The sequence below is a fragment of the Augochlora pura genome, chromosome 4, assembly GCF_028453695.1.
Source record: "Augochlora pura isolate Apur16 chromosome 4, APUR_v2.2.1, whole genome shotgun sequence".
Lineage (NCBI taxonomy): Eukaryota > Metazoa > Arthropoda > Insecta > Hymenoptera > Halictidae > Augochlora > Augochlora pura.
The window spans coordinates 25,698,824-25,725,915 of record NC_135775.1 but is presented as its reverse complement, the minus strand read 5'-3'; the positions used below and the strand labels follow the sequence as shown (position 1 = coordinate 25,725,915).

The window sequence follows — 27,092 nt, the reverse complement described above, 5'->3', positions numbered from 1 at the left end:
CGGCGATCGTCGACGTGCCGGTTTCCCTTTTTCTCAGCCGTTCGATTCAACGTCGAAATCGAAATCTGTATAATGCGGAGTCGATTTCGTTGGACCGTCCGCTCCCGGTCGATTAAGGGACCCGCGGGATCCCCGTTCACGGCGGCCGGGAAACTGCGAACTTTTCGCCGCGTAATTGCGCGCTCGAACGGAAAGAAAAGGAAATACGTGAATCGTTGGCTTTCGAGGAAACGACGCAGACGAGCGCGCGATCGTTACTGGCGATTTGGATCGACGTTAGGAACACGAAAGAGAGAGAAGTCCGCCGGCAATGGCTTGTTGTCCGAGGCCTCGATATTCGCGATGCGTTTACGTGCCAGAAACCCACCTACCGCCTGTACATTGTATACCGCGTTAGTATGCCGACCGCCATCGATCCTGTATCGACAGCTCTCCCCGTGACGACTGGTATCGTCGTACCGTTTTCTAAACTATAAAATGTACGATGCATGCCGCATACCCGGCGAATCGAGCCTAATCTTTGTATGCCTTAGATCGCGAAGGCCGGACGACGTGCAACTATTCCGCTTTTACAGAAATCGATTGATCGCCCGCCTTTCCAATTAACAACAACAAGGCCTCGGTAACATTATTCTTCTCGATCATCCGATAGCACATTGTTGAATCGTATTGTTAACGATATTAATCGACGGCGTTTAATAATTCTGTCGGACGAGCGGGATCCCTTCACCGGGATACATCTGCTATTCAGAAATAACGCGCTGACCTTATGGACGCCGCCGATTCCCCTGTCAGATTATCACAGACTTTAAACGAACTGCTCGTCGATGTATTACGAGACCCTGAGAAAAATCGCTGGGACACGGTGCATCTAATAACTCGGGTAATTACGATTGACAGCTGAATAGCGAATCTTTGTAACGATGGCGACGCTTTCATGTATAAAGAATTTGAAGAGACGATGATCGAATTGTTTCCGTGCCTCTCCCTCTGCCTACGAGCGATAAAATGCTTTAACCAGTTAGCTGCGTCGAAATATTTTTATTGTAAGATGTAAAATTGCCATTTCCTTGTGACGTTGGATGCAAATTTATCAATTTAAATGCAGTATATTTTCTATTAAAGACCCATCTTGGAAGCGATAAAGGATTGTGTCGACGCGATAGGCGATCGCATCCTCGGATCGATTTTGTCGAGAGATTCGCAGGACACTTTAGCGCGTTTATGTTTCGTCGTCGCTCGTGTACCGCCTGTACGCGGTCACGGAGATCATTTTAAACGAGAGGCCCTCGAAGCGGGTCCGAACGAACGACCCGGGACTTTACGACGCCGTGAACGAGCCCTCGGCTGGCCCACCGCGAGGATCCGCGATTTACGACTGTTCCGCGTCTTTGTGCAATTATTTGAAGCCGCGTGAAAGCGAACGTCGCCGATCCTCGTCCGGCCTCACTGAAGAATTTTTCCGCGAAGCAGATTCCACGGTTTCCTCTTCTCCGGCGACGAGAGAATCTTCTCTCCCTCGAGAAAAGATTTTTCCCGTTCCGTTGCGTCACCGTTCGACGATCGATGATCGGATCCTCCTCTTCGTTTAGTACCGCGATCCTCAGGCCGCTGTAAACACCTGCAACAATCCCAAGAAACGTTCTGCAAAATGCTCGACAAGGCGTTGCTGTGGACTCTCTGCTATTTCTCATTGCAAAATTTCGCGATTGGGGCCGACAATGACGCCGACGAGCGCCCGTACGAGTTTTCTTTCAACATCACCGACTTTCAGCATCGGTTCGAGAAGAAAGGTGAGATTCGAGGACACTGTTACTTTCCTCTCGTCTTGACAATGGTGATCCTGCTGCGTACCAGCCGCGTTAACGATCGATTGTTTTATGAGACGCCGACGGAATCGTCACCGGGGAATTCGGCTTCATAACGGCGGACGGTGTGTACCACGAGACTGCGTATGCCACCGATAAGAACGACAATTTCATCATCACTCGGATGAGGAACAGAAAGATCACCTCCCGTGAGTCGTTAAATTATCTGCCTCTTGTATGGTAATAAGTTCGAACGTCGGTGTTACCGTTTTTAAGTGAAGGATGCGCTGGAGATATTCAAAGACAGGCCGGAAGCTGCGAGGAAGCTGGTGGAGGCTGTCGCAAAGTCCTGCGGAGGATGCAAGATCCCTGAGATAGGGGATAACGCGATCGGCGGCGTGCAATCTCCTGCGCAATTGGGTCCTCTTCTGGCGAAGATGTCCAAAAGTCAGGCTGGAGCCGCGACACCTGGTACAAAATATTTCAATTAATTAAAATTATTATCGCCAACATTTCGGTGATTGATTAATCCAACAGGTGCACCGCAAACGAAAGAGAAAACGTTGAAGGAAAGGAACAGAATCCCGGAGGATCCCAAGGACTCTTCGAACTCGCGACGAGGGAAGACCCTGAACGTCGACGGATCGGAGAGGAACAGGTCGAATGGTGTTAGCGAATTCCCGGGGAAAGAAACGGGCGACGTTTTCTATCGCTTCAACTACAGCATCTCTTCGCACGATCACCAGGAAGACGGGTTCAGGGACGGCGCGAAGGACGGCAGCTATCGCGTACAAAGTGAAAATGGTGTCGACACACGGGTGAAGTATCTGTCGAACGAATTCGGCCATCAGCCGAACATTTCGTTCGTTCCCGGAGCGAACGGGACGGAGGAGAGCCGGCTCAAGGGTTACTCCTTCCTGTGGTACTGGTCTTGAGAGATCTATGGGCCAATTAAACGATCCATGTAGTCACGACCGATTTCCAATAAAGGATGAATCCAGCTATCGATCAAAACGGATCGTCTTCGGCAGTCCCGATCCTTATCGCCGTTCCATTCCGACGATTTTAAGCGCGCGGTAGAGACTCGGTGAACTTTTCGTAATTGTGTCGGGCTTTGACGAGTTTTCTCTGTCTTTGATCGTATTGATAGGGAGCGTGGAATGCGCGCGCGGTCGTCGTGACACGTTTTCGGTGCTCCTCGCTCTAACGTCGGTCGACCACAGCGAGCGAAACTCGTTCCGCGAGGATCTAGTTTGGCCGGTCAAAAGGCACGGCAATTTTTGGAAATCCGCGACTCGGGAGAGATTGGAGTAACTCGCGATACAGCGTAAATATTAATCGAGCCACCGTAAAGCAACCACTCGGGGTTATTCTTCGCTCAGAAGGCGGCAGCCTGTCCGTCGAGCTACAGCGAAGTTCGACGAGCCAGCTCGGATCTCCTCGACCGTGAAATTTTCATTGTCAATTACGCCCGTGTGCTCGGACGTCGGACAACTGTTCTCAACGCCGTAGGCGCATCGAGCAACCGTTTCGGAATCGAACGAAAAAAAACTGAAATAAATATCTGATCTGTTTCCGGCGAGAGTGGAGTAACATGGTTACGGTAATCGTTACGCGAGAAGCTGCGCCGATAAATTTCGCGAGAGCGAACTCGGCGTTCGATTAAAAAGAGAATCGATGACGTAGAGCCGGCTGAAAAAAAGAAAAAGATGCTTGTTATTTTCGATCCCGCGGCAGTTTCGAAAGTACCGATTTCACTACGATTCCGGAGCCCCTCAGCCCCCCTCTCCCTCCTCCGCCCCTCGTTCCTTAAATAACGATAAAGATGCCCGGAATTAGGTTGTATTAGCATCCCGTCGTAGTTCGAAGCGGAATTTCTGTCGCCGGTCCACGTACGTGACCGCCACGCGTGCCAAGTTACACGCGCGCGCGCGCTCGATCCTAAATCCATTATTTCTTTTTTTCCCTCTTTCGGCGTGAATCGCGGGCAGAGATGCCTCGGACGCGCCATAAAAAATTCATTCAGACCGTGGACGCCTGAACGGATTTTCGATCGTTCAGCGATTCGTCGCGCGTCTCGCAATTAGCGGCGAAACTTGGTCAATTACGGTAGGCGACCTACGAATAGGAGATCGATCGAAATGCGGAGATCGTTTGCTAGGAAAAAACGAACACGGCCCCGTTAGGAGCACGAATTGCTCGTTAACGATCATATTTCTAGCGAATCTGTCCGATCCTCGAAAAGGGACACCCGGATTACCGCGAGGAATCTACGTTCTCGACTGCGAGGGACTCTCCTTCTACGGAAGCGGACCGGACGCGATTATGCTAATCGATCGGCATCGATTCTTGGAGCAATTTTTACTGTTCATTGTTTTAACAATTGTTTTATAATCTCTTTAATGCGCCTCTTTTATCTTGGAAAACGTCGTGTCGAATCAATCACGAAGCCGTTGAGAAGTTAACCCCTTGATCTCTAGGCTATATTAAGCCTAAATTAATAGTAATTGTTCTGGCCAATAATATTTCTAATTTATATTATTTGCTGAGTTTTATGCATATTTGAGCCCTGGGACTCATAAAAGAATTAACAGTTATTTAAGTAAAATTATTTTGCAACGAAATTATTTTACCAATGCACCAGGGTGCAAAGGGTTAAACAATCACCTCTGGCAGTTCAACAGCAACGGGAATGCATGGTAATAATTTGTTTATGATGGACCACCGAAGCGTGAAATCTTTTCTCTAAAAATTCATCGATTATGCCGGGTTAATCGGGTCAGAATATTAAGCAGACCTTACCTTGACGGTGGGCCAGGTATTTTTGGAAGGCCGTGGATCCTCCCTGAGTGCAGAGGTGTCCGCTAGAATTCCTTTGGCCATTCGCGGGGACCGTTTGGGCCCGGCTTGCGTACGAGTCGAATGGCGGCCAGAATTCCTTAAGGTGCCCACGAAAAGCGGCGGCAGTGGGGGATGCCGGTGCTCGCCTGAAACAGGACCAGAGCTTGATTGGCGGAAGTCCAGGAGGAAGGGGTTAGACTCTTATATATGATCGGACACGCGCCTCCGCAACACCACTTTGTGCCCGTGACACACGCGGTCCAAGGATAGGAAAAAAAAGCCGGAAGCCGGGGGAACCAGAGAGGAAAGGAACCGAGTCAAGGGTGGAGAACGAGGAAGTCGAGACTGGTGCGTTTTGCGTGGTGACAGTGCGTCCTTGGAGCATCCAATCATCGTCCGACCGATTATCCGACGACCATGAGGATAACTGTGACCGTCTTGCTGGCCCTCGGCCTGGCCCTCTGCGCGACCTGTGAACCGATCCAGAAGAGAGAGGACAACGACAGTGCCTTCGACTGCGTGTTCCAGGAGAACACTGTCGATTGCTTGAGGACCAGGCTGGCGAGGGATCTCGATCAGACGGAGATCCAGATGACCGGCAAGCTGAGCGAGCCGCCGCTCAGCGCGGTCATGGAGCAGACCGGTAATTTCGTGGCCGAAGTCGTCGACAGCATTCAAAATCCGGAGGAAGAGGAGCTCGAGGGCCAAGCCGGCGAACAAGGTGAGGAATTTACTTAGTACTGATTTAGGTGAGAGATTCCATGAACCGCGACAGCTGATCGTGCGCTGGGTAAATCGACCGCGGGAATGGGTTTTCTAGTCCAAGACACGTGGGAGGCCCGTTCGATCTATCCTCGAATCTCCTCTCTGACGGAGCTTGAAAATATACCTACTTTTGCCGGCCTAGAGTCTTGTCATCGGAACCGGTCACATGGTCTCCAATAGAGTTACGGATTTCTTTGAGAATCGGTCGAAAAGTTGCTAGTTTCCTTCGTTCGGTGAATGCGGGGTTTTACTTGAAATTCCAAGGCTTCGAAACAATCGTTGCACCGCTCGCTGCCAAGTTTACGGATACCACGCGAACGACTTCTACCGAATCGTTAATTAAACGCGCGTCGCGTAGGTTATCAGCATTTACGATCTCGCGGAAAACGCGAACCGCATCCGAACAGAACGCGCCGGCCGATGAATGAAGCGGCCAGCGTCGGCGTAGTACTCGCGAGGACTCGTTTTTATGAATGAGCCGCGGGACCCGACGTCCACGGGAATTACGCGAGTAACGCGGAGGCGGAAAGGAACAGTGGCGCGGCGCGGTTCTGTCGGCCGAACAAATAAGTGAACCGGCACGACTGTGTTTGAACACAACCCGGATGGGTTTGCATAGGCGACAATTAACGTAGTCGCATGGGCATCGGCGAAGCGGTTCTCACGGGTGAAGAAATGCGTGTCTTTAGGTCACCGGCGGATCGTTCGAATTTCAAGAATCCGATATGTCACCGACATTGTTCTCCAAACCTGGACTGTGTATGCAGGCGGTTTAATGCCCGCCACGGCTCGGGCAAATCGCGACGGTAATAACGGTACCGCGAGGCTCGTTATCGTCGCTATCTTGCCGAGCAAACCGCCAGAAAATTGAACAATTCCCGTGGCAGGCGACCCGGCTGGCGCGCGCGGCCGATCGTTTATGATGCGTCGCTGAAACCACCGAAACGGTGCGCGCCCGGCCGTTGTTCCGGATATCAGGGTCGCGGACGATACTTATCAAGAACAATCGTGACTCATTTTTAAGAAAGCCGAGCCGAAAGAAGTCATCGGGCGGCGAATTTCTGGGTCACCGGACGGAATCAGCTGCGGGCTGGGATCGCACGCGTGCGCGTGGATACGACAAACGCCGTAGAGAGGGGTCGTAGAGAGATCTAGTCGCGTTGGATTCGGGTGAAATCGTCTCGCTGCCCGTGGATTTCGGGATTCCAAGAAATACGAGGCATCGGGAAACGCTTCGCTTTCGTCTTGATTAATTAAACGCGATTCGAATCTCGCGCCGTTCGCACGCGTGGCGACGCTCGTGGGAACATTGCCAAGTTGTCTGTGAAGCGCCAAACAGTAGAGGGAACTGCCGAGCGGTTCGCCAGAACAGAGTTATCATCCGCGGATAATAACTCTGAAGCAAGAAGAGAGTTCGATGAAAGAGGCGCCACGAGTCGATCGATGGCGGTATTTTTGAATTATTTATAACTAACGAGTAAAAATTGCAGTATTTAATCCAAGGATATTCTCTCATTTTTAACATGACATTTTCCTTGACAGAAGGCTTCCCTTAATAATAAATCAATTCTAAATAAAAATTAAAAACTGCTGTAACTCTAATACGAGATTCTCTAATTTGATAAATCGAGGATAAGCGAGAGATCTAAACTATGAATTTTCTCTTTCAGTCGAGGGCCGCAAGAAGAAGTTCGGCAAAAAGAAGCAGAAACAGCTTCAGAAACTACTAGCCTTAGCAATGGTGTTGAAAGCGAAGCTCAGCCTGATATTCCAGATCATCGGCACCCACTTCCAATGGAAGGCGGTCACCTTCTCCTTCCTCACCCTCGTCATTAACTTGGTGAAATTCTGGATGGATTTGAAGAACAAGCAGCCGCCGAAAGTGATTTACTACGAGCACGCGCAACACCAGCACCACTACGAGCACGACGACCACGATCACGGCTACTGGGGAAGATCCTCGAACGACTCTCCCCAGGATCTCGCTTACTCTGCCCACGTTCCCCAAAAATAATCGACGACGTCCCCCTCCGACAACAGCGTCGGAAAGAGAGGCGGCCGAGCCGCACCTCTTGCTCAGGTTTTTAGTTAATTGCCGACCGCGTCGACGCAGCTATTTCCAACGAACTATTATTTATTTGTTATATTATTTATGTCGCCCTCGTCGTACGCGACCCGTTCTCGTGTACCAAAGTCCACTTTGCGTACCTGTTGTTTCTCCGCGCATCCTCCCACGCTGCAATCCTGCCAAAACTTATTTATTTATTTGTTTCTTGTTGTTGTAATTTAATCGTTAACTTAATCGCCTGTAAGGACCGTACAAGTAATAAATTATTTTGATAATAGACCATCCCGATTTTTCTCCCTCGAAACAGTGTTTAATTTTAAGGAAATGACTCGGGTTGAGTTAGGGGTCTTGCAGTTTTAGCTATTTCCGTATTCCGATCGCTTGGAGAACTTATTGTTGCTATGTATAATTATTCAATTTAGATATTTCAACGGTTCGTGCGCATAGGTTTGAATAGATCCGAAGCAGCGATGATCTTTTTAGATTATGTTCGTTGGTGGCCGCCACAGTGCGCCGCCGCGAAAGTCTGCCGAACCAATCGCCGCGACCTTCTTCCTCCGTGGATCATGTGGACCAGAGCCCGAAGCGATCGCCACGTTTGTATTCCTCGTGGACGGTGCGAAACGAACATGCGAATGGAATCTCCAACGAGCGCCGATACTTTCGGGCTGTTCACCTCGTCGGGAACGCGATCGACCGATAAACACCGAAGATCGCCGCGTTGATCGCTCTCCCACGTTCCTCGCGCCCGTTTTCCCTCGATCCATGGAAATCCCTGGGCAATAATTTTCGTCCACCTGTCAACCAACGGCGGCGATCTCCTCGCTGACGCGACGAAACTGGCAAGAGACCAGTCGATTCCTTTCCGACCCTCGAAATGATTGGTTAAGTGTTTATATTTGGGAAGTTTTGCAATTTTCCGATTATATTAGAATATTTCCATTCTTTTGTTGTAGTTTTTGAGAGGAAATTTCGATTCTTCTTACTTGATAAATATGAATTTAATTATGCCGGAAATCAGCCAAAGGCACAGTAGTTTTTCACTTCGCGGTATCTGATTGGCTTCGCTATTGTAATCACCATTTTGTCTCTTGAAATAATTTACGGTAAAATTTCTGACCGGTCTAATATGTATATTGAAAACGGTACCCCGGAATTTTGGAAAGAGAATTCGGAGGAAGGTTCGCCGTGGAGAACGAAGAAGCCGAATGAATCTGCGGCTCGGACAGAAGGAGGCCGCAGGTGGAAGTCGATTATTACCGATGCTCGTGGTGACGCGAGCGAGTATATCACGATGGCGATTTTTCGTGAGACCCATGGTCAATGACCAGGAGACGCAGGGAAAGGTTTCGTAACCCCGCGGTGGAACTGTTAAGTATTCACCGGTCGACGAGCCGGCGCGGGCCGGCCTTAAAAGCCGGGAGACGACGGCGAGCCTTGTGCCCTCGGCCGGTCGAAGCCTCGTTTTCGTGGCTGGGATTGGACCGGGGCCAACCGGACCACCGTGTCCCGCCGTGTCAAGATCATCGGAATTCGTGGGAAGAGAGCCCGCCGAAATATCCTTCCGCCGCGGGAGCGTGCCGCGGCCGTTTACAGAGTTTGATCGCGCCGGTGGCCGCGCACAGCTTTTTTTCCCCGATCGGCTAACGAATTACAATCACTCCGCGTGGGGTTTATTTCGATTCCAGAACGATTTGCATCCGACCTTCGCAGCCGAGCACGTCCTCGGGTTATTCATAGAGAGGACTCTCGCGCCTCGCCCGATACCTTTCAGGAATCCTCGTTGCTTCTCGACGGAAGAAACGCAGAAACTTAAGGGCATATTAATGCCCCTTTGTCTCGCGCCGGGAATGAATCGTCTTCGATCGGCGTCCTCCTCTTAGTGGAGGAGGAGGAAGAAGAATTGCCTAGGCCACCTGGCCAGGGCAGCCCCGGTTGAATGGCGGCCCGGCTACGATCGGTGAATGATCAAGTAATAAAGGTCGAGGAGTCGAGACCGGGCAGGGCGGTGGAATTCGTGGTGGGTGCAGACCGTATCATTCGGCACATCGGAATCGGGGGAATTTGCATCGGGCCTTCGAGGATGATGTGGACGTCTGGATGGTCATTGGCAGACCAAACGTGATGAACTTACTAATATCTCGCTACCGAGAATCGGCCATTCATACAATATTCAAGATCCTTACGGCGCAGCCCGCTATATAACACCCTTCCGCGGAACGAATCATCAGTCTTCTCAGGACCCTCGACCGCGGAACTCTCTTTCCGAATATAACCCCAGCCTCAGCCGAGACCTCTTGCCAGGATTCCAAGAATCGGTCGAACGCGTCTTCGGAAAATGACGATTCCTAGATCGCTCCTGATTATCACCTTCGCGGGCCTCTGCGCCTTCGTCTGCGGGCTCCCGCAGCCACCCAAGTCTAGGCGACCAACTCCGGAGTTCAAGGTTTGTCACACCTTCCGTGGAAGACGACGAACAAATTCTGTGGATATAATTATTAAAAATTGTGACACGTGGCGGTATATCTCGAGAATTAGTAGCTTGTCTTCGACGACGGTCTTATCGTGTTTCGTACGATGCTTAGATAAATAGAGTAAACGTAACCGTGTACGCTCAGTGACGCTGATAAGGAACGTGTTAATGATAAAACTATCGAGCCCTGATCTAATTTATATCGTCCTATAACAATGGAAAATTTTTTATTTAGCCAAACGTAGCAGGATTTCTAGTGTAACGTATGTCAAGAAAACAGTAATTCTGCTGTTAATAGAACTCTGGGAAATTTTAGAACAAGACCGGCGGTTTGGAGCTGCCGGACAACGCGACGCTGATCAGAGAGAACATCGTGGACAACTTCTCCTGCCAGGACCGAATCTACGGCTACTACGCGGACATGGAGAACGACTGCCAGGTATTTCACGTTTGCCTGCCCCAGGCCAGGGGCTCGACCAGGTGGAGCTTCATCTGTCCTGCGGAGACCGTGTTCAATCAGGTGAGACGATTACCTAGAACCGAGCCGGACGTTGGAAAACTAATTCTCACTTGCCCTGGAAAATTCTTACGCTATCGTTTCGATTAGGCGACGTTCGTGTGCACGCGAACGGAGAACTCGATACCGTGCGAGGAGTCCGAGAGCTTCTACAGTTTGAACGAGGCGATCGGCAAGGAAGCGGACGAGGAAGAGAACGACGTGGACCAGTCGACCAAGGAATCGGACGCGGTCGAGCCGATCCCAAGCAAGCCGCCGTCCAGAACGTCGAGGATTCTGAACAGGAACAAATCGTCGCGACGCCAGTGACGCGTGAACATTTTCCAATTAAGATGGTTCTCGATTTAGACTGTGCACCGCGACAGACACCGCGGGTTATCGGAACGAATCGAATCTGCTTGCCTGAAACCACGATCGAGAGCGTCGGCTCGCCTAATTATTTAAGTATCGATTTAAGTACCGTTTTAGCGTGGGAACGAGTGTCTGCGGCGGAGTGCGCGGGGATTCGCGAGTGTAAAAAAGAAAAAAAACAGTGCAATATATTTGTAAATTTAATGTTACGGAGATCGATGTGCTTGGAGCGTTGCAATAAATGGGTTAATGTGTCCGTAAAAAAATTTATTGTACGTAGCGTGTGTCGATACAGCTCGCTAATACTGACAATTGGATCACTATGGTAATAAGTAAGCGGCCTTAGGGCGCGAACAGAGCGGTTACACAAGTGGTCCCAAGCGTGTGGAACCGGTGCGGGAGAACACGGTGCTTTCTGCATCGATTTTATCAAAGCGACTTAACGACTAAATCAAACGGTTCGGTAGCGGTTACGGTGGCGCGGCGAGCTCGTCGGATCGACGTCTCCCAAACCCAAACTTTATTTACAACGACAACAACTGATATGTATCGATATTGGTTCTTTCGGTGACTTAACGATACGACGGAAATAAATAAGAAACGAGCGAAACGGTGCACGACATTGTACAAGTCGTCGTTCGGGACAGAGGAGAAGGATAAAGATAAAGAGAGTACACGCGCACGCGCACACACACACACACAAAGCTGGCTAGAGATAAATCCAATCTGATTTTCCTTTCGTTTTTTTCTTTTTGCAAAACGAACGACCTTCCGTTCGTGAAATCGCGAAAGTCGCCGAGAAATAGACGGCGGTCATCGGCTCCTTCCCCCTACTTGGTATCTTTGGATAACTAGCCATTATGTCGTGGATAGGCAGTGCCTATGCCCCCTTTAAATGCCGATAAAATAATTAACAACCAACGATCGACCAAACTCAACCCCTAACTCTGCCGACACACGATCTCACGGCAAGCCTCTTTCGAAACAGAAACATCGTTTTCTTTTTCTTTTCTTTTTTCTTTTAGGTACGTACGCGCCTACGACTCGAGACGCGAGAACTGATTTCGTGCCTGGTCGAACCGCGACGGGGTCGCCTAAGCGATCGGTCGCCTAAACTAACAACACTCAAACATCGAACAACGTAACAGAAATAGTATATGTCAGATATCAACGATTTCCCGCGTTTATTTCCGTAGTGTATGCTATTCCGCTTTATACAGGTGCAAACTTCTATTTACAGTTACGAGCGATTCAGAGATCGCCCCTTGCACCTTCGTGCAGCAGACGTCTTACGATCTGCCGTCTCTTTACAAGAATGATTGGCCATCGAGTGGACAACTTGATAATTTTATTTCTAACCCTCGAGCCCACTGGAACGTCGACGGTAAACTAACTTAAGTCTAGAATTATGCTTTGTACATATCTAAATCGTCTCTCGCGAATTGTACCCTGTGTGATCCTCGAGGAGGGTCTCCCCCATCGACAGAGAAATGGATCCCGATCTATGGACTCAGGCCTCGGAGTCCATGGCAAGATCGGCCTCCATCTCTTCGGGGCTCCTCAAATCGATCGCGAACCTCTTCTTCGCGGTGTTCCCGGCCATTTCTGCCATCTTGTCCTGCGCCTTCACCGTCCTCGAGTAGATCTCGAAGGCGGTGGCCAGCGCGTAGGTCAACTGTCTCGCGTGGTGCTTCGACTCGCAGACGAAGCCGTGGCACTCGAACGGCGAGACCCGGCGGAAGTTCTCCGTCTCCCTGACCACGATCATGGAGAAGACCCTGGTGTAGACGAGGTCCTGGACACCGTACGAGATCGTCTCGATCGCGTACATTCTGGTGACGTTGCCCTCCGGCTTCCTCTTCTCCAGCGGCAGCAGAGCTACGCCGTCCTGCGAGACGACCAGCTTGATCAGGGGCAGCATGGTGTTGGTCGGTAAGGCCTTCGCGGCGGCCACCATGTTATCGACTGGCCTCCTCGTGTGCTTGATGCCCCAGAGGCCCCTCGCGTCATGCGAGCCCAAATACTTCACCTGAAAAGGGCTCCCCTTTAGTCTCCCACGCCCGCCTTCGCTCAGGTAGATATAATTAAGCCTATGCGGGGGCCTTGGGCCCTCCGTTCGCAGCACGGCGAAGGGCACCTCAGTCGGCTCGCCGAGCGGAGGACGAGAAAAATTGGAGAAAGTTTCGCAGAGAAATTAGGAAACTTTGGACCCATTATCGAGGACCTGTTCGTGGATAGTATTGTAGAGATTGTTAAAGGAAAGGTGGAATTTGTAGGGGACTGTGCGGCGAGGTTTCGTAGGTAACTTCGTGGAAGCACGGGGTCCATTGTCGCAGTCAAAAGGATGCTGGGTTGCTCCGAGAGAGATTATGGGCGAGAGAGGGTCGACCGCGCGAGCCTGGGGCCTTTAAACTGGCTAGCGGGAACAGGTAAAAGGTAAACAACGAAACGTATACCTGAAACACCTGAGGCAGGTCCGTGGAGCCCTCGAAAACGTTGTTGTCGATGGATAGCCGGGACAGCCTCGACACAAGGTCCTTCTTTTTGTCGGCGGTCGACACGGGGCTCTTCTCTTTCTTCATCTCTGCGTCCTCGCCTCTCTGTGGTAGAAACGTTTTCGTCCGATGTGTAGTTCTCTCTCTCTCGCGCGCGCGCTCGCGCTAGTTTATCGGTGCCGAACGAAGCGAGAGCCGCGGATCGTCCCGAAACGACGAAGACAGCGTCGAATTGCGTCGAGCGGATCGAAATCGCGGAACCACGTCGATCGTTTGAGAACCACGATCACGGTTAAATGGAACAAATGGGTCTCAAGGCCGGTGGATCGGTACTCACTGGACTGTTATCTAACTGGCTGGCTCTCCGCGTCTGTCCGGGCTTCACTTTCAGGTGATACTCGACCACGTTCGGTATGTTCGGCGGGTTGGAAACGACTGAGGAAGCCGGAGAGGACGAAGAGGCGGTCGCTGCCCGCTCAGGGACGGCGTTTCCGGCCTCGGTCGCCCCGGATAACGGCGCTGTCATCACCAACGATCCAGACCCACCAACGATCTCTCCCGCCTAACGAATTTCAAAATTTACCCCTCTTTCGCACTGGCCGTTGACCAGGCCCGCCACCGACCAACCACCGTGCCGCTTTTTGTCCGTCGATTTCCCATCTTTCTCTATTGTTTACCGGTCACACTCGTGACCCTATACAAAGCCGGCAACAGGAACCGATTGTTCCACGGCGTTAAATATCGAATTTCCCGGGAGCGATACGAGATCCTCTTCGCATGGCAGAGACAATATTCTCTTGAATTTCGTGCGAGAAAGGTGTTCCGATATTTTAAGTAACTGTTTGGAAGACTTCTTTTATTCGAATCCTTTTTTCGATTACAGACTGCCAAGTGTAATCACGATTACTGATTTAATCTAGTTGCGATTACTGATTTAATCTAGTCACGATTACTGATTTAATCTAGCTACGATTACTGATTTAATCTAGTTACGATCGATTGGCCGATGATTACGATTGCTACGATTACTTTCTTTCCAAAAGAGGTGTGTCGAGATTTTTGAGATTAATGGGAATTTCTGGTAGACCGTCGTAAGGAACGCACCTGTACGGTACAGAGCCTGTGCTCGACCGTGTCGCATCGTTTGACGTTTCTCAGGGCAGCGTCGTCCCTCTTGGTGAACCCGAAGTCCTCGTCCTCCATCGCCGTCCCCCGTCAGCCCTCGTATCTCTGTCGCAAATAGAATCAATCCTTGTTATCGCGAACGGAGATCACCTGCCCTCGTAATAACCCAAGGACAACGTCGAACAGACATTCGCGGGGAAGAAGGAGTGAAATTTATTCGTTGGAATTCCAGGGTGGAGCGAGCGAAACGACCGAGAAATTGCTGCGCCGCAACCGGCTGGCTCTCGCCGGGCCCGAAGGAGAGAGAGAGAGAGAGGGAGAGAGAGAGAGGGCCCCGGAGAAGGGTAACGGGGGAAGATTCACCCCTCGCGCGCGTCATTATCGTCATCGTAGGCTGCGTCCCGAAAACGCGTTCAACCACGGAATTAAAAACGGGCTTAACGTCTCGGGCTTGAAACGGAAAACAGCTGTCGCGCGGCACACGGCTCCGAAACACCGTTTCGAGGTGCAGCAGCGTGGCACGCGTTGCACCTTGCGCGCCGCGCTCGATCGTTTTCTTTCGCTCTCTTTCCGTCTGGCCTTCGACGAACCGTCTCGTCTCTCGCGGCGAGCAGCCGATCGGACTACGATTCTCGAACCGCGTTCGGTCGACGGGATCCGTAAACCAACGCCGACGCGCCACCCGAACAATTTTCCAATCGTTTGGATCGGATCCAGGTGTCCTCGTTTCCTCTAAATCGTGCCCCGGTCGACGGATAACAGCGCGCTCGAAGTCGGACAGACACGCGCCGCGCTCGCGCGAGAATGTCAATGCGCGAGGCAACGGAGATAAGCGGTGTTCGGTGTAACAGTTACAGAACGATCTTAACACACAATCCGTTTGCTCGACGGAGTCCGAGATCGGATCTAACAGGCGCCGGAGATGCAACCGCATTGTGCAGAAATGACAAAACAGCTGTTTAGCGTTATAGGCCGCGCTTGTGAGAACGGAGACGCGTTAAACGCGGGATAACAGCCGCGATTAAGACCGAATAACAATTATTCCGAGCGATCTAGCTCCCGAGTAAACGCCGGTTAACACGTCGACCGCCGTAAGTCACCGGTGACTGGCGCTGCACTTTCCATTCGGTCCGTGTAAGGCGCCGGTGACTGACGGTGTACGATTTAAAACATTATATTCATCTATTTGAACGAACTTTACACAATTTGGAGACCGTAAAGAATGCATCGAAATATTGCTCGTTAGCAAAATAAATGAATATTTAGGTAGCAATAATTTACATACTAACGTACAGCATACTCTTTTTAAAAAAGACATATAAAATACGTATTAAAAAGATATTGTTGTTAAAGTTACGCGGGGACAGAATAAACTACAGTTCCGCCGATCGGCCACGGTGAACAGGTTAATCGAACGAGACGGATGCGAGGAGCGCGCGTAAAACACGATGCTATCGGTCGGGCGGAGCGTACACCGGGGGGCTCGGCTGTGAAACGGGCCGGAAATGAGTCAGGTGACCGATAGTCAGGTGGAAAAAGGGATTCGTTAATGTATTCCGGCCGTTGGTCAGGTGTGGGCATTCTGTTGTTCCGAGGGCCGCTGCCGGTGAATCTCCGTGCGCAGTTACCGTTTCGGAAATGCGCGCCGAGCTCTAGTGCTCGCGAGAAGCGACGCAGAAATTCAAGAACGAAGGTCGAAACCAGGGCTCTCTCCTCTCTCTGTCTTTGCCTCTCTCTCTCTCTCCCTCGACGACAACATTCGTGAAATATTACTCCGACTTCCCTCCCCCGTCGCTGTTCGCCCCGCGCGCGCGTAACCCGATAACGAAAAGGAGAAAGAGAAAACGGAGGCAGCGAATCAACGGGAAAGCATCGATCGGATATCGAAGCGATATCGAACCCGCGCAGGGGCGGCGCCGCGCCGCGATGAAAGTCGCGCCACGGATTTCGCGGACACCGTGTAGAACGGCGGCGTCCGTACACCTGTCGTCCAATTACACCCGCGTACAATGCTAGAACTTTGTTAACGCGCGTGTCCACGTACCGGGTGCTCGGCAAGTGGCCTTCGTTTCCGCGGCGAATTTCGGCGTCGTGCCGGATGACTGGTCGCGATTCCACGAGAGGATGACCGTGTCCGAAAAGAAGAAGACCGAGGCGCGTCGCGGCGGTAACGGTATCGTTCCAGGATGAAATGGAGCAATAGACAGTCACTGCTCGTTATTACGGTTTTCCAAGATTTCCGTTACGCCTCGCGATATCGGACTTCGTTCCGACGCCAAGCGACGCGACGCGACGCGGGCAAAACTGATCGCGCGATCCTCCTCCGTTCCGTTTACGCGCGTTTTTGCCGCGTCGGCGATCTCCTTTCGAGCAAACTGGCAATTAAATCAGCCCGACCGCCCGGGGTCGTTCGATAAAGCAATTTAGTCGATTTAGATTCTGCTATTCCTTTTAACCCTTTATAGAGTTCTCTATTGATCGAATGTACGAATAGCGAACAGAAGCGATCGCGATCTTCCTCGTTTCGTTCACAGATCTCCTGCATCAACGATTAAAGACACAGCTGAATCGATTTTAACATTTTCGAGCATTTATAGTAGCCATGACAGAAAGTATTCAAGTCTCTATAATTTATCTTAAAAACTGAATTCTTCAATTAGTTTTAATAATAATGGTTCACAACTACCTCGAAATTTAGAATTTAGATGCAACGCTGGCAGCTCTGAGAACAAATAGAACAGCACTCGAGGATTAATACGTGGCAGGTAGATTTCCAACTCGACGATCGAGCAGACACGGGCCGTTCGTTTTCCGCGCGTCGTTCGAACAGGAGGCCCGTCGAACGAAGCGGCGATTAAATAAATTTAGCGGGGGACAGCACAATAACGTATTTCCAGCCGTAGTTTGATGAACGATAGAAACTGTGCACGGGAAGCGGGAGAACAAGAGCGATTCCCTTTTCGTTTCGAGCTCACGGGAGGGTAACAACGATACCGGAAGCGGCGGTGTCTGACCGGAAACAGTTACACTGGTGTCACGATCGAGCCGCAGCGACGCTTGTCTCCCGTCGCCGGCGCCGGTTTAAAACTGTGCCAGGCAGCGCGCGACGCCGCGCTTCCACGGCGCTCTTTCAAACCGTCGTCGTCGGGTTCGCAGACGAGGCGACGTAATTAATTAATAAGAGCGCGAACGAACGACCACGATTCCCCGATGACCGAATCGCTGCAACGTAAATGAGATAATCCAGTCGGCGTTTCCCTGCCGCCGGTTCCCACGGTGTCGCGATACCTCGTCGCCGATGTAAAACGCGGAAGGAGGAACTTTCCGGGATCGAAGAAAACCAGACCGCATTCTCCAGGCGTAACAACGATGCCCCGTTTCCATCCGAAGCGTCGGCCAGAGCATTGTTCGCTTTTATCTTCGTGGCGAACGCCTCGCGAGATAACGAGATTTTATTGGCCGCGATACGATTCCCGCGGCGGCCGAGACAGACAGGTGATAAACAAGAGGTCGAGAGGAGGATGCCGCGGCGAACGGTAGCGAGAAACAGTTGCGATAACTGGTGCAACGACACCTCGGGAAACGCAGATAATTACGTGCCGAGGGGACTTTGGATATTGTACATGCTGAAGTTGAACGTCTATCTGGTCCACATCGTCAAACTACTTTGAGCTTTCTAAAAATTCTCAAGAATTATTATTCACGAAGAAAATAATTGCAAAGTTATTACGATAAAGTACATCGCGCTCGAATTAAATTCCTCTGGACGTAATATTTAATTCGACACTGAACATACCGTGGTATTACGAGAAACACGGGACGGAATTTACTGAATAATATGTTCAATAAATTCCGATGGAAGCGGCTTCGCGACTTCGATGACGGAGAAAACTGTGAAAACCGGTCATTTGGCTATCGGTGAAAGGTTCGGTGTTAAGAGCGCCGACGGTTATACGGGACAGGTAAATGGAGGTGTTAAGTTTACCTGGACGATGGCTGCAGCAACGGCAATTGGCATGACGCGCGTTCGCGGCGCCTCGGCCACAGGTGCAATCCCCGGTGATCTCGATGCAGAATGCAGCTGCGGCACGCGTACTCTGCTACGTGTCCCCGGTATCCGGAAACATGCCCGTGGATCGTCGCGACTCGCGGTGCCTACGGTGGATCGTTCCGCGCTCGATCGACCGCGAAACCGTTCTGAGGATGGTCCCGATCTCTAGGATCGGCTAGCGATCGACAGGCTTCGCCAGCCGGCGCGCTGTCGCGGGTACGCGCGACTGAAAATCTGGGACAGGCCGCGCGACTCGGCTCGACTTGCTGTCCGCTGATAATAGGAGCCGCGGAACTGCCACCATAAGCCTGCTGCCACGACGCACGCGTGCGTACTGATCGCATCCCGATCCGACACTCTATCATATCGATCAACGAGCCGCTCGTCCCCGCGCGCGCGCCGAGAATCGAAATCGGAACGCTTTCGATGGGCGAATGTCCATGCCAGAGATCGATAACAATCGATCCGAAAGCCCTTTTTACGATCCCGATCAATAGAGCCGTTCGCCTTATCACTGACGACAGGTATGAATCAACCGAACGATAACGACTCTATACACGCCACGAAAGTGCTGATCCCAATATTTAGAACGGATTAGTCGTCGATTCGGGGAACTCCGCGAGACAAAGAGGTATCGAGTGGCAACAAACTGCGGACGCTCGACGAACGAAAGTATTCGTTGGTAAATTCTTGCGAATCGTTTCTGGACTTAATTATTTAAGAGAGAATTTTCTTTAAAGAAACAGAGATTTTAAATATCGTTAGAGAATAGAATTTGATTCGGACTTAAATTGCGAATAATATTCACACTGCGATGCTCGATTAAATAAATCCTGTGGTAGGATAATGCATGGAATCTAGGACTATGCATGCAGAGCCAGTCTTCTCGATCTGTCCCCTAAACGCCAGTTGCCACGGAAACTGTTATTACCGGCTGTGCCGATTTCCAGCGGTCTCTCAGCCAAGCCTCGCAATTATCCAACGATTCCTCTTTCGATCGGGAAGAGATGTTACGACAGTCGGCGGTTCGCTCGATTGTGCGTAGCGACGTTTCGTCGGCCTCCAGCCAAAAATCTGCCTCGTCGGCGAGAGAATCAGCCGTCCGCGCTGTTGCGCAACAAGGATGCGATCGGACGCCTCGCAATCGGTGAAAATTTCGAGACGAAATCGTCGTGCGCGCCGTGCTCCGCGCCGATTCGCGATCGATAAAGGAGACAAAGCCGAGGGAAAATCAACCCGAAACAATAATTCGCCTCGTATTTATACGTTCGTCTGGCTGTGCCGGGCGAAACCAGACGCGCTTCCTAGGATTCGTTATAATTGATGTTCTATCGCTTACGTAACCCTGGACAGAATCAAATCCGATGCCGCGGCGCGCGGCGTCGTTCGCTGGCTGCCGTCCGTTGCGCAACCGAGATAACGTTTGATCGCGGCGGACGCCTCGCGGATAAAAATCGAGGGTATAAATTAAAGTAATTGGGGAATCGACGGAAGCGACGCCGGATCGATAAGCCGCCATGGGAGAGACTCATGGGAGATCGATCGATCCGCGGTTGTAATTAACGCTAGTTCCACTCGGACGAAATTTGGAATAAAAAACTGTGCTACGAATTAATGATTTCATTCTGCGATACAGAATTGAAAATACGTCATACTGTATTAGTAATAAGTATAATAAGACTGATAAGATTAATAAGACTAATAAAAATAATAAAAATATATTTATTTATGAGCTAGAGAGAGAGAGAATTGGAGCTGGATCATTCGCCGATCATCTCGTCCCCGTTCCCAGCCGGTTATCAGCGGCTCCGTTCTGTAATCGGCGATGAGACGGACAGTGCTCGAATTCCCGGGAGCGTAGCGAAACATTTAATCGGCCGGGGGGACGTCGGGGGGGGGGGGGGGCGGCGTGAAACGTGAGAAAGACTTTCGTGCATCGCTTTTGTACGACGACAGGAAAGATGCCTCGGAAGTCGACTCGTTATGAAATTACGAAAGCTTATGGCGGCTCCGAGCATCGCGCCGACCGTGTGAAGATTCGGCACGCGGAGGAGGCAGCCCGTCGTCGTGACGAAAGTGTCCATTAAAACGAATGGTCTCTTTCGGGCCTCGGGGTTTTTCGCGCGCGGCGCTTACAGAAGAACCATAAGCGAATGAGAAGACCGCGAAATCTATTCATCGAGGTGGTATCGCGCGCGCGCGCAGCAACCGCGGCGCTTTTGCGCTCGCGTAACAACTCGAAACGGGGACATTAGGATACACCGTGTGATAAGCAACAGACTCGAAGCCTGTATCGCGTCGAATTTCATGGAGAGGGAGGGGGGGGAGGAGAGACTTTCTAACGCGACCATAATATTCCTAATAACGGGTTTCTTAACAAGAAGAAGAGTTTTTCCTCTCCATCAACGTCGCGCCGGTTTTCTTCGTCGGCATCAGGACGGGGAGGGGTGGGGGAAGGGACGACGTCGCACGCAAACGCGCCTCTTCCCACGAATGTTACACGGATTTTGTAATCGTACTGATATGTAATCAACGATAATTGAATTCAGAACACCTACGCTTAGCTTATCTGTCTTCTGCCGCGCTGTTTCTCATCCGCGTCTCTCGGCGCGGCATCATCTCACGCGCCGCGAACGATTTATACGCGCGAGAACTTTGTCAAAACGCGCGCGGGTAGAGAATGAATGGGAGAACCGGCCGGTCGGAAAATCTCCTAGACGCGTTGTTATCTAATTCGCGGCAGTTGTTCCGCGAACACGCGATCCGGTTTGTATTTACACGGCGACGGGATTCGGAAAACCGTCTCGGCTCGCCGATCATCGCCGACTAATTGGCGCTCGACGCGCCTCGCAAAATTGACGGTCTGCCGGAAGACACGGGGGGGGGCACCGAGAACCGTATGCAAATTGAGAACCGACCGATATCCCGCGACAGATTCCCGTTTCACGGCCGACTCTCGATCCAGCCCCGCCCGGGACTCTCTCTCTCGATTCATTTCGATCCGCTGGTGTTCGTTTAATTGTTTAAGAACAACAAGAACGTTCGTCGCAATTAAGCTGGCGGATCTTCTTGAAAATCTTGACGGATAAGCGGTAATGAGCGGCTAGGTATGTTAATTCCAAGCGAAGAACCTTGGATATTCATTACAGGATGACGCTGACTGATTTCGGGGCTCGTGACGAGCGTTTTCCGCTCGGGGAACGGTCTCACGAAAATAAAAATGAAGAAGCCTCGACTACGATCAGATGGTCGGGCATGCGTCTATCTCCGAGCATCGTCCTCGGGAAAGACGGGCGTGTGCGCAATTAATCTACGTAATGGCGAAAGGTATCGAGTTTTTGGCGAATTGGGGAAGGACCGGGACCGGTTGTTCGCAGGAAACGCTTGCGAAACGGGAGAGCGGGATTCTCCCTTTGGTCCTTGCCGCGCGCGCGCGCGCGATCGTTTTCACGGTTGCCGAAGCACAGGCGTTGCGCAAAACCTTCGGCCGACGTCCACTTACCGGTGAAAAAATAACGAGATTAGTAGGTCAGAACAGTCGGACCCGCTTCCTGTTATCATCCTGTCCGGCTGCAGGACTTTCGAGGACGACGACGAGACTTCGCCGAGGAAGGAGAGCGCCGCAACCTTGTGCCTGCTGTTTTAGCAATTCCGGATCCTTTGGGCACGATGCTTTGTATACGAAAGCCTAGATGCACTGAGTTCATTTAATCTAAGGCTGATTAATAAATGGATGCAGGAGATTTCAATCTTTCAGGTCGAGCCCTTCGATGAGATTAATCCCTAAGTACGGACATCCAACATATGCATCGCATATTATATTTAATATATCCCTTGACATTTATTTTGGGAAGAATATATTTTACTAAGTAGCTATCACAAATACGAAATTATGCGCTTAAGGTTCGGACCCAATTAAGGGAAGAGAACCAAGATATTAAAATCTCATATTTAATAAAATTAAAATTGAGATGTAAATTGCCAATATTTGCGAAAAAAATACGACTGTCTCGGATGTACAAGTATAATTATCCATCAATTGGCGAAACGATTCGAGGAGGCGAATGTAGGGCCAAGGGCTAAATCCGGTGGGAAACGCGGAGGCCGAGGGTTGGTAGCGAAAGCTGGGCCGGGACGGTTCCCGGCGGCTCCGCGTAGAAAACGTCGCAACCCTGGTTCAAGTACGATCGTTACGACTGTTTTCACGGGTGTAAGAGCACGAAGGGAATTGCGTAAGAGAAGAATCTGCGGCATCGCAGAAGTGGATCCCTCCCCTACCTCCCTGGGATCTTCTCTTTCTCCGTTCGTCCGGTGTGGGAGCCCCGGCAAAGAGGGGCTCTCAAGAACCCCCCCTAGGTGTTGCTCGATCTCTAAAGCCATATATATACCACCACTTCGTGGTAGCATCCTACGAGAAAGAAACATTGCCGGTAACACCGTGGAGACCGAAACTTTGTGCAGGCGGTAGGTCCATCGAGCAAGGACCGGTCAGTGCGTCGCGTCGTGAACCGCGAACGAACCATAACACGACTCGAACGGAGATAAATGTACACCACGCGGAAGGATACTACGGATTAAGGTGTTCGGATTTCTCGACGACAAGGTGAGTCCTTTCTGGCCACCCCCGGCCGGCATTCGTGGAAACGATCTTCGAGATAGCCGGTAGGATCTCTCGAATCGCCGGCCAAGAATCTCTTCGCCGATTATCGAGGATCCTCTATTTGCTCGTATCTTTTTTTCTTCTGCTTTTAGATGATTTCGCGGTATCAAATTCTGTGCGCGATCCTGGCATACGGCGCGGTCTTGCTGTACCAGGCGATGGCGGTAAGTAGAATAACGCGCCGGGGAAACCGGGAGGGCGGGCGGGAAGTCCGATCGAAAAAAAGTCGAGCGGTTGCGCAACAACCAACCAGCCGAGGTATCGTTTCGCGAGCACAATGCCTTTTACGAAACCCGCCGTTGAATCAAAGCACGAAATTATTATATACGCGGCGTTTTCTCACGTGCAACAATGACAGAGGTAGGGCCGGTATCAGGCCGCGTCATCTTCGCCAGATGGCAGCGTGAAGTAATTCATTAATTAACCCCTGTTGCGTGAACGACGTGCTTTCTCGCGCGCGCGCGCTCGCGCTCGCGCCCGAGCAGTCCGCTCCGTTAGACAGACTCGTTCGTCGGAACAACGACGACCAGCTAGGAATTTCCCTCGTTCTTCCGGCCCCCGTGCTCGGTCGCGGGTCTCTGTGTTCTCGCGGCGAACAAGAAAAAAAAAGGATCTACGCGCGTCCTGAAATTGCGAAACCGCGGCTAATTCGTCTTCGCGGCGTTGTACGCGTTGCCAATAACGCCCATTGTCCGCGATCCCATCATTTCCATTTTCACCGGAAACGGTGTGACCGTGAACGCGCCGACACCGAACGGAACACGGAGCCGAATTTTCAATGCCGCCGCATCCTACGCCACCGGCCAGAAATATCAAAATGATTAATTAATCCGGAGATCGTAATCACGGTTTTAACATTCACGGTGCGCGGCTCTGGAAATTCTAAGCCTGGCCGGAGATCGACGCAATCGAGATCCACCAGCAAGGCGATCCTCCGCTACGTCCAATCGTCCCGATCCGTTCTCTGTTACGAAATCTCGTAGATCCGAGTTTTCCGAATATTCTAATCGTTTCTCGAGCAGCCTACGATCTGCCCAATTTTTCACATAAAATTTCTAGAGATTTAAGGACGAAGACGTGTCCGCGAGAGGAACCCTGACCTAGCCGAATCGCCGGTTCTTCTCCGGATCGTTCTCAACCAAGCGTCGAAATCATCGTCGGAAGGGTGGAGGCCGTGTTCTGCGGTTACCCGCGCGCGCGCGCACGCACACACACACACGCCCATCGCGCCGAACGAGAGAGATCGAATACAAAGGCACGGAGATGCGCATCCGCTTGCCGGGAACAATGTAACCCGACTTCCGGTCAGACACCGGCACGGCACGTGCACGCACTGGACTGGCTCGATCCGGCGTTTCGCGTGTCGCAACGGCCTCCTTTTTTCCTCTCATCTCAGCCGATAGCCAATTGCGAAAAAGATCCCGCGAATAGATCTCTGGGCCCACGATCGAGGCGATCTAGAGGTTCGCCGGGCCTCGTCCCTTGGATCATTAACCGCTGCTCCGCAGGGCTCGCTCCCTCCAAGAACCCTTTATTTCGCCCGCCGGAAGTGCATCTGTTTATCACTTGCATCGGCGCAGGCTCGACCTCCGCAAGAAAGCTCGAGACCCTTCAGACCCCATTGAATTCTAAGGCTCGGAAGCACTCGCCTCGAGAGAAAAAGCCACGCTGAATTCACCGTTTGACGCTATTTTCTTCGTTTTATTAGCCTCCTTTGAAAGGGTCGGTTTATAAATTCGTGCTGTTCTAATTTCGATCTCAGTTCGCCGCATAATAGTTGTCTAACAGTTATTCTCAGGCTACGGATTTTTGCGCAAACTAAAACCACGGCATAGGTTTTAAAATAATTAGTCTCTTCGTTACGAATTCAAGCGTACAGCAAATATGCGAGCTATCAAATTCTATACTATTCTCTGTTTAACACGTTCGCTGCGAACTACCGGCAACAAACTAAGCGTGAGAAGCGTGGCAGCGAAGGTGTTAATTGGCAGAGGTGGTTTGTCGAACAGAGTGTCGAAAGAATGGTCGGAACAGCGTTCTCTGTTCGACGAAGTAAAATCGTCGACGACGGGAGCGTCGAAGAAAAGTCAGAGCTCATCAAACGAACATGATTTAACGGACAGCCGACGCAACGGAATGCGCAATGCGCGTTAACGTCGAGAGAGGAAGCGCGCGAATCGGCGGCGTGCATCCTCGCTCGGTCCACATTCCATTGTGAACGACGATACGTGACGAAAGTCCCTCGGCGTTTCGACAGAGAGGCTCGCGGTGCAAACGGTGCTCCCGTTAATTGCATCTCGCGCCGGGATCGCCTTTGTTCCGACGGAAACCGAGAGATGCAACACCGCGTCTCGCGCAACCCGTACACCTCGTTTGAATTTCAAACAGCGAAACCGCGAACCCTCTCCTCGGCCAAATAATTAATGTTAATTAAGATCGTAATCCGCCGCGGCTGTCTTACGGATCGATGTTGACGCACGTTGCAGCAAGTGGACGGCTACACACCTGGCGTGGACTACCCGATCTACGATACAGTACCCTTCGGCCTCACGTTTACCTGCGGAGGCAAGCTGCCCGGATACTATGCCGATCCCGAAGCTAGATGTCAGGTGAATCAGCGCCTTACATTCGCGTGCAGACTTATCAACAATTTGCAAAATTTCTTTCCAAGGAATCTGCAAACACTTTACAGTGGATAAGAAGATTCACTGAAAGATATTTACAGGTTCTTTAGAAAAGAATTTTGCAAATTATTTGCAAGGTCTTTAGAAAAGAATTATGCAAATTATTTTACCGTGGTCGCGCAAGTCGTCGATTTATTTGGTTCGAATCTGAATTTTCGAAGGTGTGTAATCGCAGTGTATTTTCAGGTTTGGCACTGGTGTCTGCCGAACGGACGCATGTTCAGCTTCCTCTGTCCAAACGGAACCGTTTTCAGCCAGTCGGCCCGCGTCTGCGATTGGTGGTTCAAGGTACATTACAGATCCCGCGATTGAAACTCGTCGACGAGCTTTGGCTGATTTCTGTGTTATCGTAGGTCGATTGCAACGACTCGCCGAGGCTGTACGGGATCAACGACGACCTGTACAGGGACGTGAACGGGAACAAGATCTAACGACGACCGTGCTCCTGTGAACGGATTAAAACGCGGGCGAACGATGCGACGATTCTGTACAGTCTCCACTATTGTTAGGGGAAGAAGGACGAAGGAACGAGATAACTAACGAACGAACGAAAGGAAGGAAGACGAGATTCGTCCAGCGAGTTGTGAGTTCCTAGCTTGCCGGCGGAGGAAGCGCGCGCGCGCGCGCACACACGAGCGAACAAGAAAAACAGGCCGCTGCAGTACTCTCGGACGCTAATTTCCACGCGATGGCAACCGACTGTCCCGAAAAGCTGTTCGAACTTGTTAAATGTATACACTTTCAGCCCCGACCGCAAAAACCACACCATATTACTGTCCGTTTCCCGCCCCCCATAGAACCGTGAACAAATATTCTCTATCGCACACAATTCGCTCCGACAGATCGATCCGCAAGATAGCTCTTATAACAAACTACGATTATTCAATAAAACGAACAACTGATGCATCAATCGCCTGGCTGCCAAATCGAGCGACACGGGGCCCGGACACCGTGACCACCTCCATCAGGCTTTAATCCGAGCCGATCCGATCCGATCCGATCCCAGCTAATCCCGGCCTTTTTGTTCCCGGCAAAAGCGGAGACCGGTGCAACGATCTCGAATGGGAAAAACGTAGACCGATCTCGAGCAAAAGTCGAAATCGCGGCTAACAATTTCTTGGCATGATTGGACAATAGAAAGTGAGTGGCCGTCGCTAGCCGGCCGATTCGTCCGCGGCCTTTTCCCCGTTGAACCGCGACAGGCGGCCCCCGAACGGCGACGGTGCTACGGTTCTCCGTCTCGGTGATACGCTT

The 27,092-nt window shown here is 51.2% G+C and overlaps 5 protein-coding genes across 6 annotated transcripts; 4 read left to right on the top strand and 1 right to left on the bottom strand.

Moving 5' to 3' along the window:
* Positions 1-1,651: 1,651 nt before the first annotated feature.
* LOC144469208 (uncharacterized) lies at positions 1,652-2,743 on the top strand. The gene is made up of 4 exons (XM_078179222.1): positions 1,652-1,793; positions 1,886-2,017; positions 2,085-2,279; positions 2,346-2,743. The coding sequence occupies exons 1-4, from the start codon at positions 1,652-1,654 to the stop codon at positions 2,741-2,743; spliced, it is 867 nt and encodes a 288-aa protein (XP_078035348.1).
* Positions 2,744-5,066: 2,323 nt separating this feature from the next.
* Positions 5,067-7,428, top strand: LOC144469173 (uncharacterized). Its single transcript, XM_078179140.1, has 2 exons — positions 5,067-5,370; positions 7,085-7,428. The coding sequence occupies exons 1-2, from the start codon at positions 5,067-5,069 to the stop codon at positions 7,426-7,428; spliced, it is 648 nt and encodes a 215-aa protein (XP_078035266.1).
* A 2,392-nt stretch (positions 7,429-9,820) lies between these two features.
* Positions 9,821-10,781, top strand: LOC144469042 (uncharacterized). The gene is made up of 3 exons (XM_078178917.1): positions 9,821-9,928; positions 10,272-10,475; positions 10,563-10,781. Exons 1-3 carry the CDS (start codon positions 9,821-9,823, stop codon positions 10,779-10,781), a joined length of 531 nt encoding a protein of 176 aa, XP_078035043.1.
* A 294-nt stretch (positions 10,782-11,075) lies between these two features.
* On the bottom strand, positions 11,076-18,889 carry LOC144469179 (uncharacterized). 2 transcript variants are annotated; one of them, XM_078179148.1, is made up of 5 exons: positions 18,429-18,889; positions 14,423-14,548; positions 13,656-13,880; positions 13,280-13,423; positions 11,076-12,852 (listed from the first exon to the last, which is right to left on the bottom strand). In XM_078179148.1, exons 2-5 carry the CDS (start codon positions 14,519-14,521, stop codon positions 12,334-12,336), a joined length of 987 nt encoding a protein of 328 aa, XP_078035274.1. In that variant the 5' UTR covers positions 14,522-14,548; positions 18,429-18,889; the 3' UTR covers positions 11,076-12,333. The 2 variants fall into 2 exon arrangements, with proteins under 2 accessions (XP_078035274.1, XP_078035275.1); XM_078179149.1 differs by lacking the exon at positions 18,429-18,889 and adding an exon at positions 17,639-17,652.
* A 3,961-nt stretch (positions 18,890-22,850) lies between these two features.
* Positions 22,851-26,728, top strand: LOC144468787 (U-scoloptoxin(01)-Er1a). Its single transcript, XM_078178497.1, has 5 exons — positions 22,851-23,097; positions 23,247-23,318; positions 25,641-25,763; positions 26,025-26,126; positions 26,192-26,728. Exons 2-5 carry the CDS (start codon positions 23,247-23,249, stop codon positions 26,267-26,269), a joined length of 375 nt encoding a protein of 124 aa, XP_078034623.1. The 5' UTR covers positions 22,851-23,097; the 3' UTR covers positions 26,270-26,728.
* Positions 26,729-27,092: the final 364 nt, after the last annotated feature.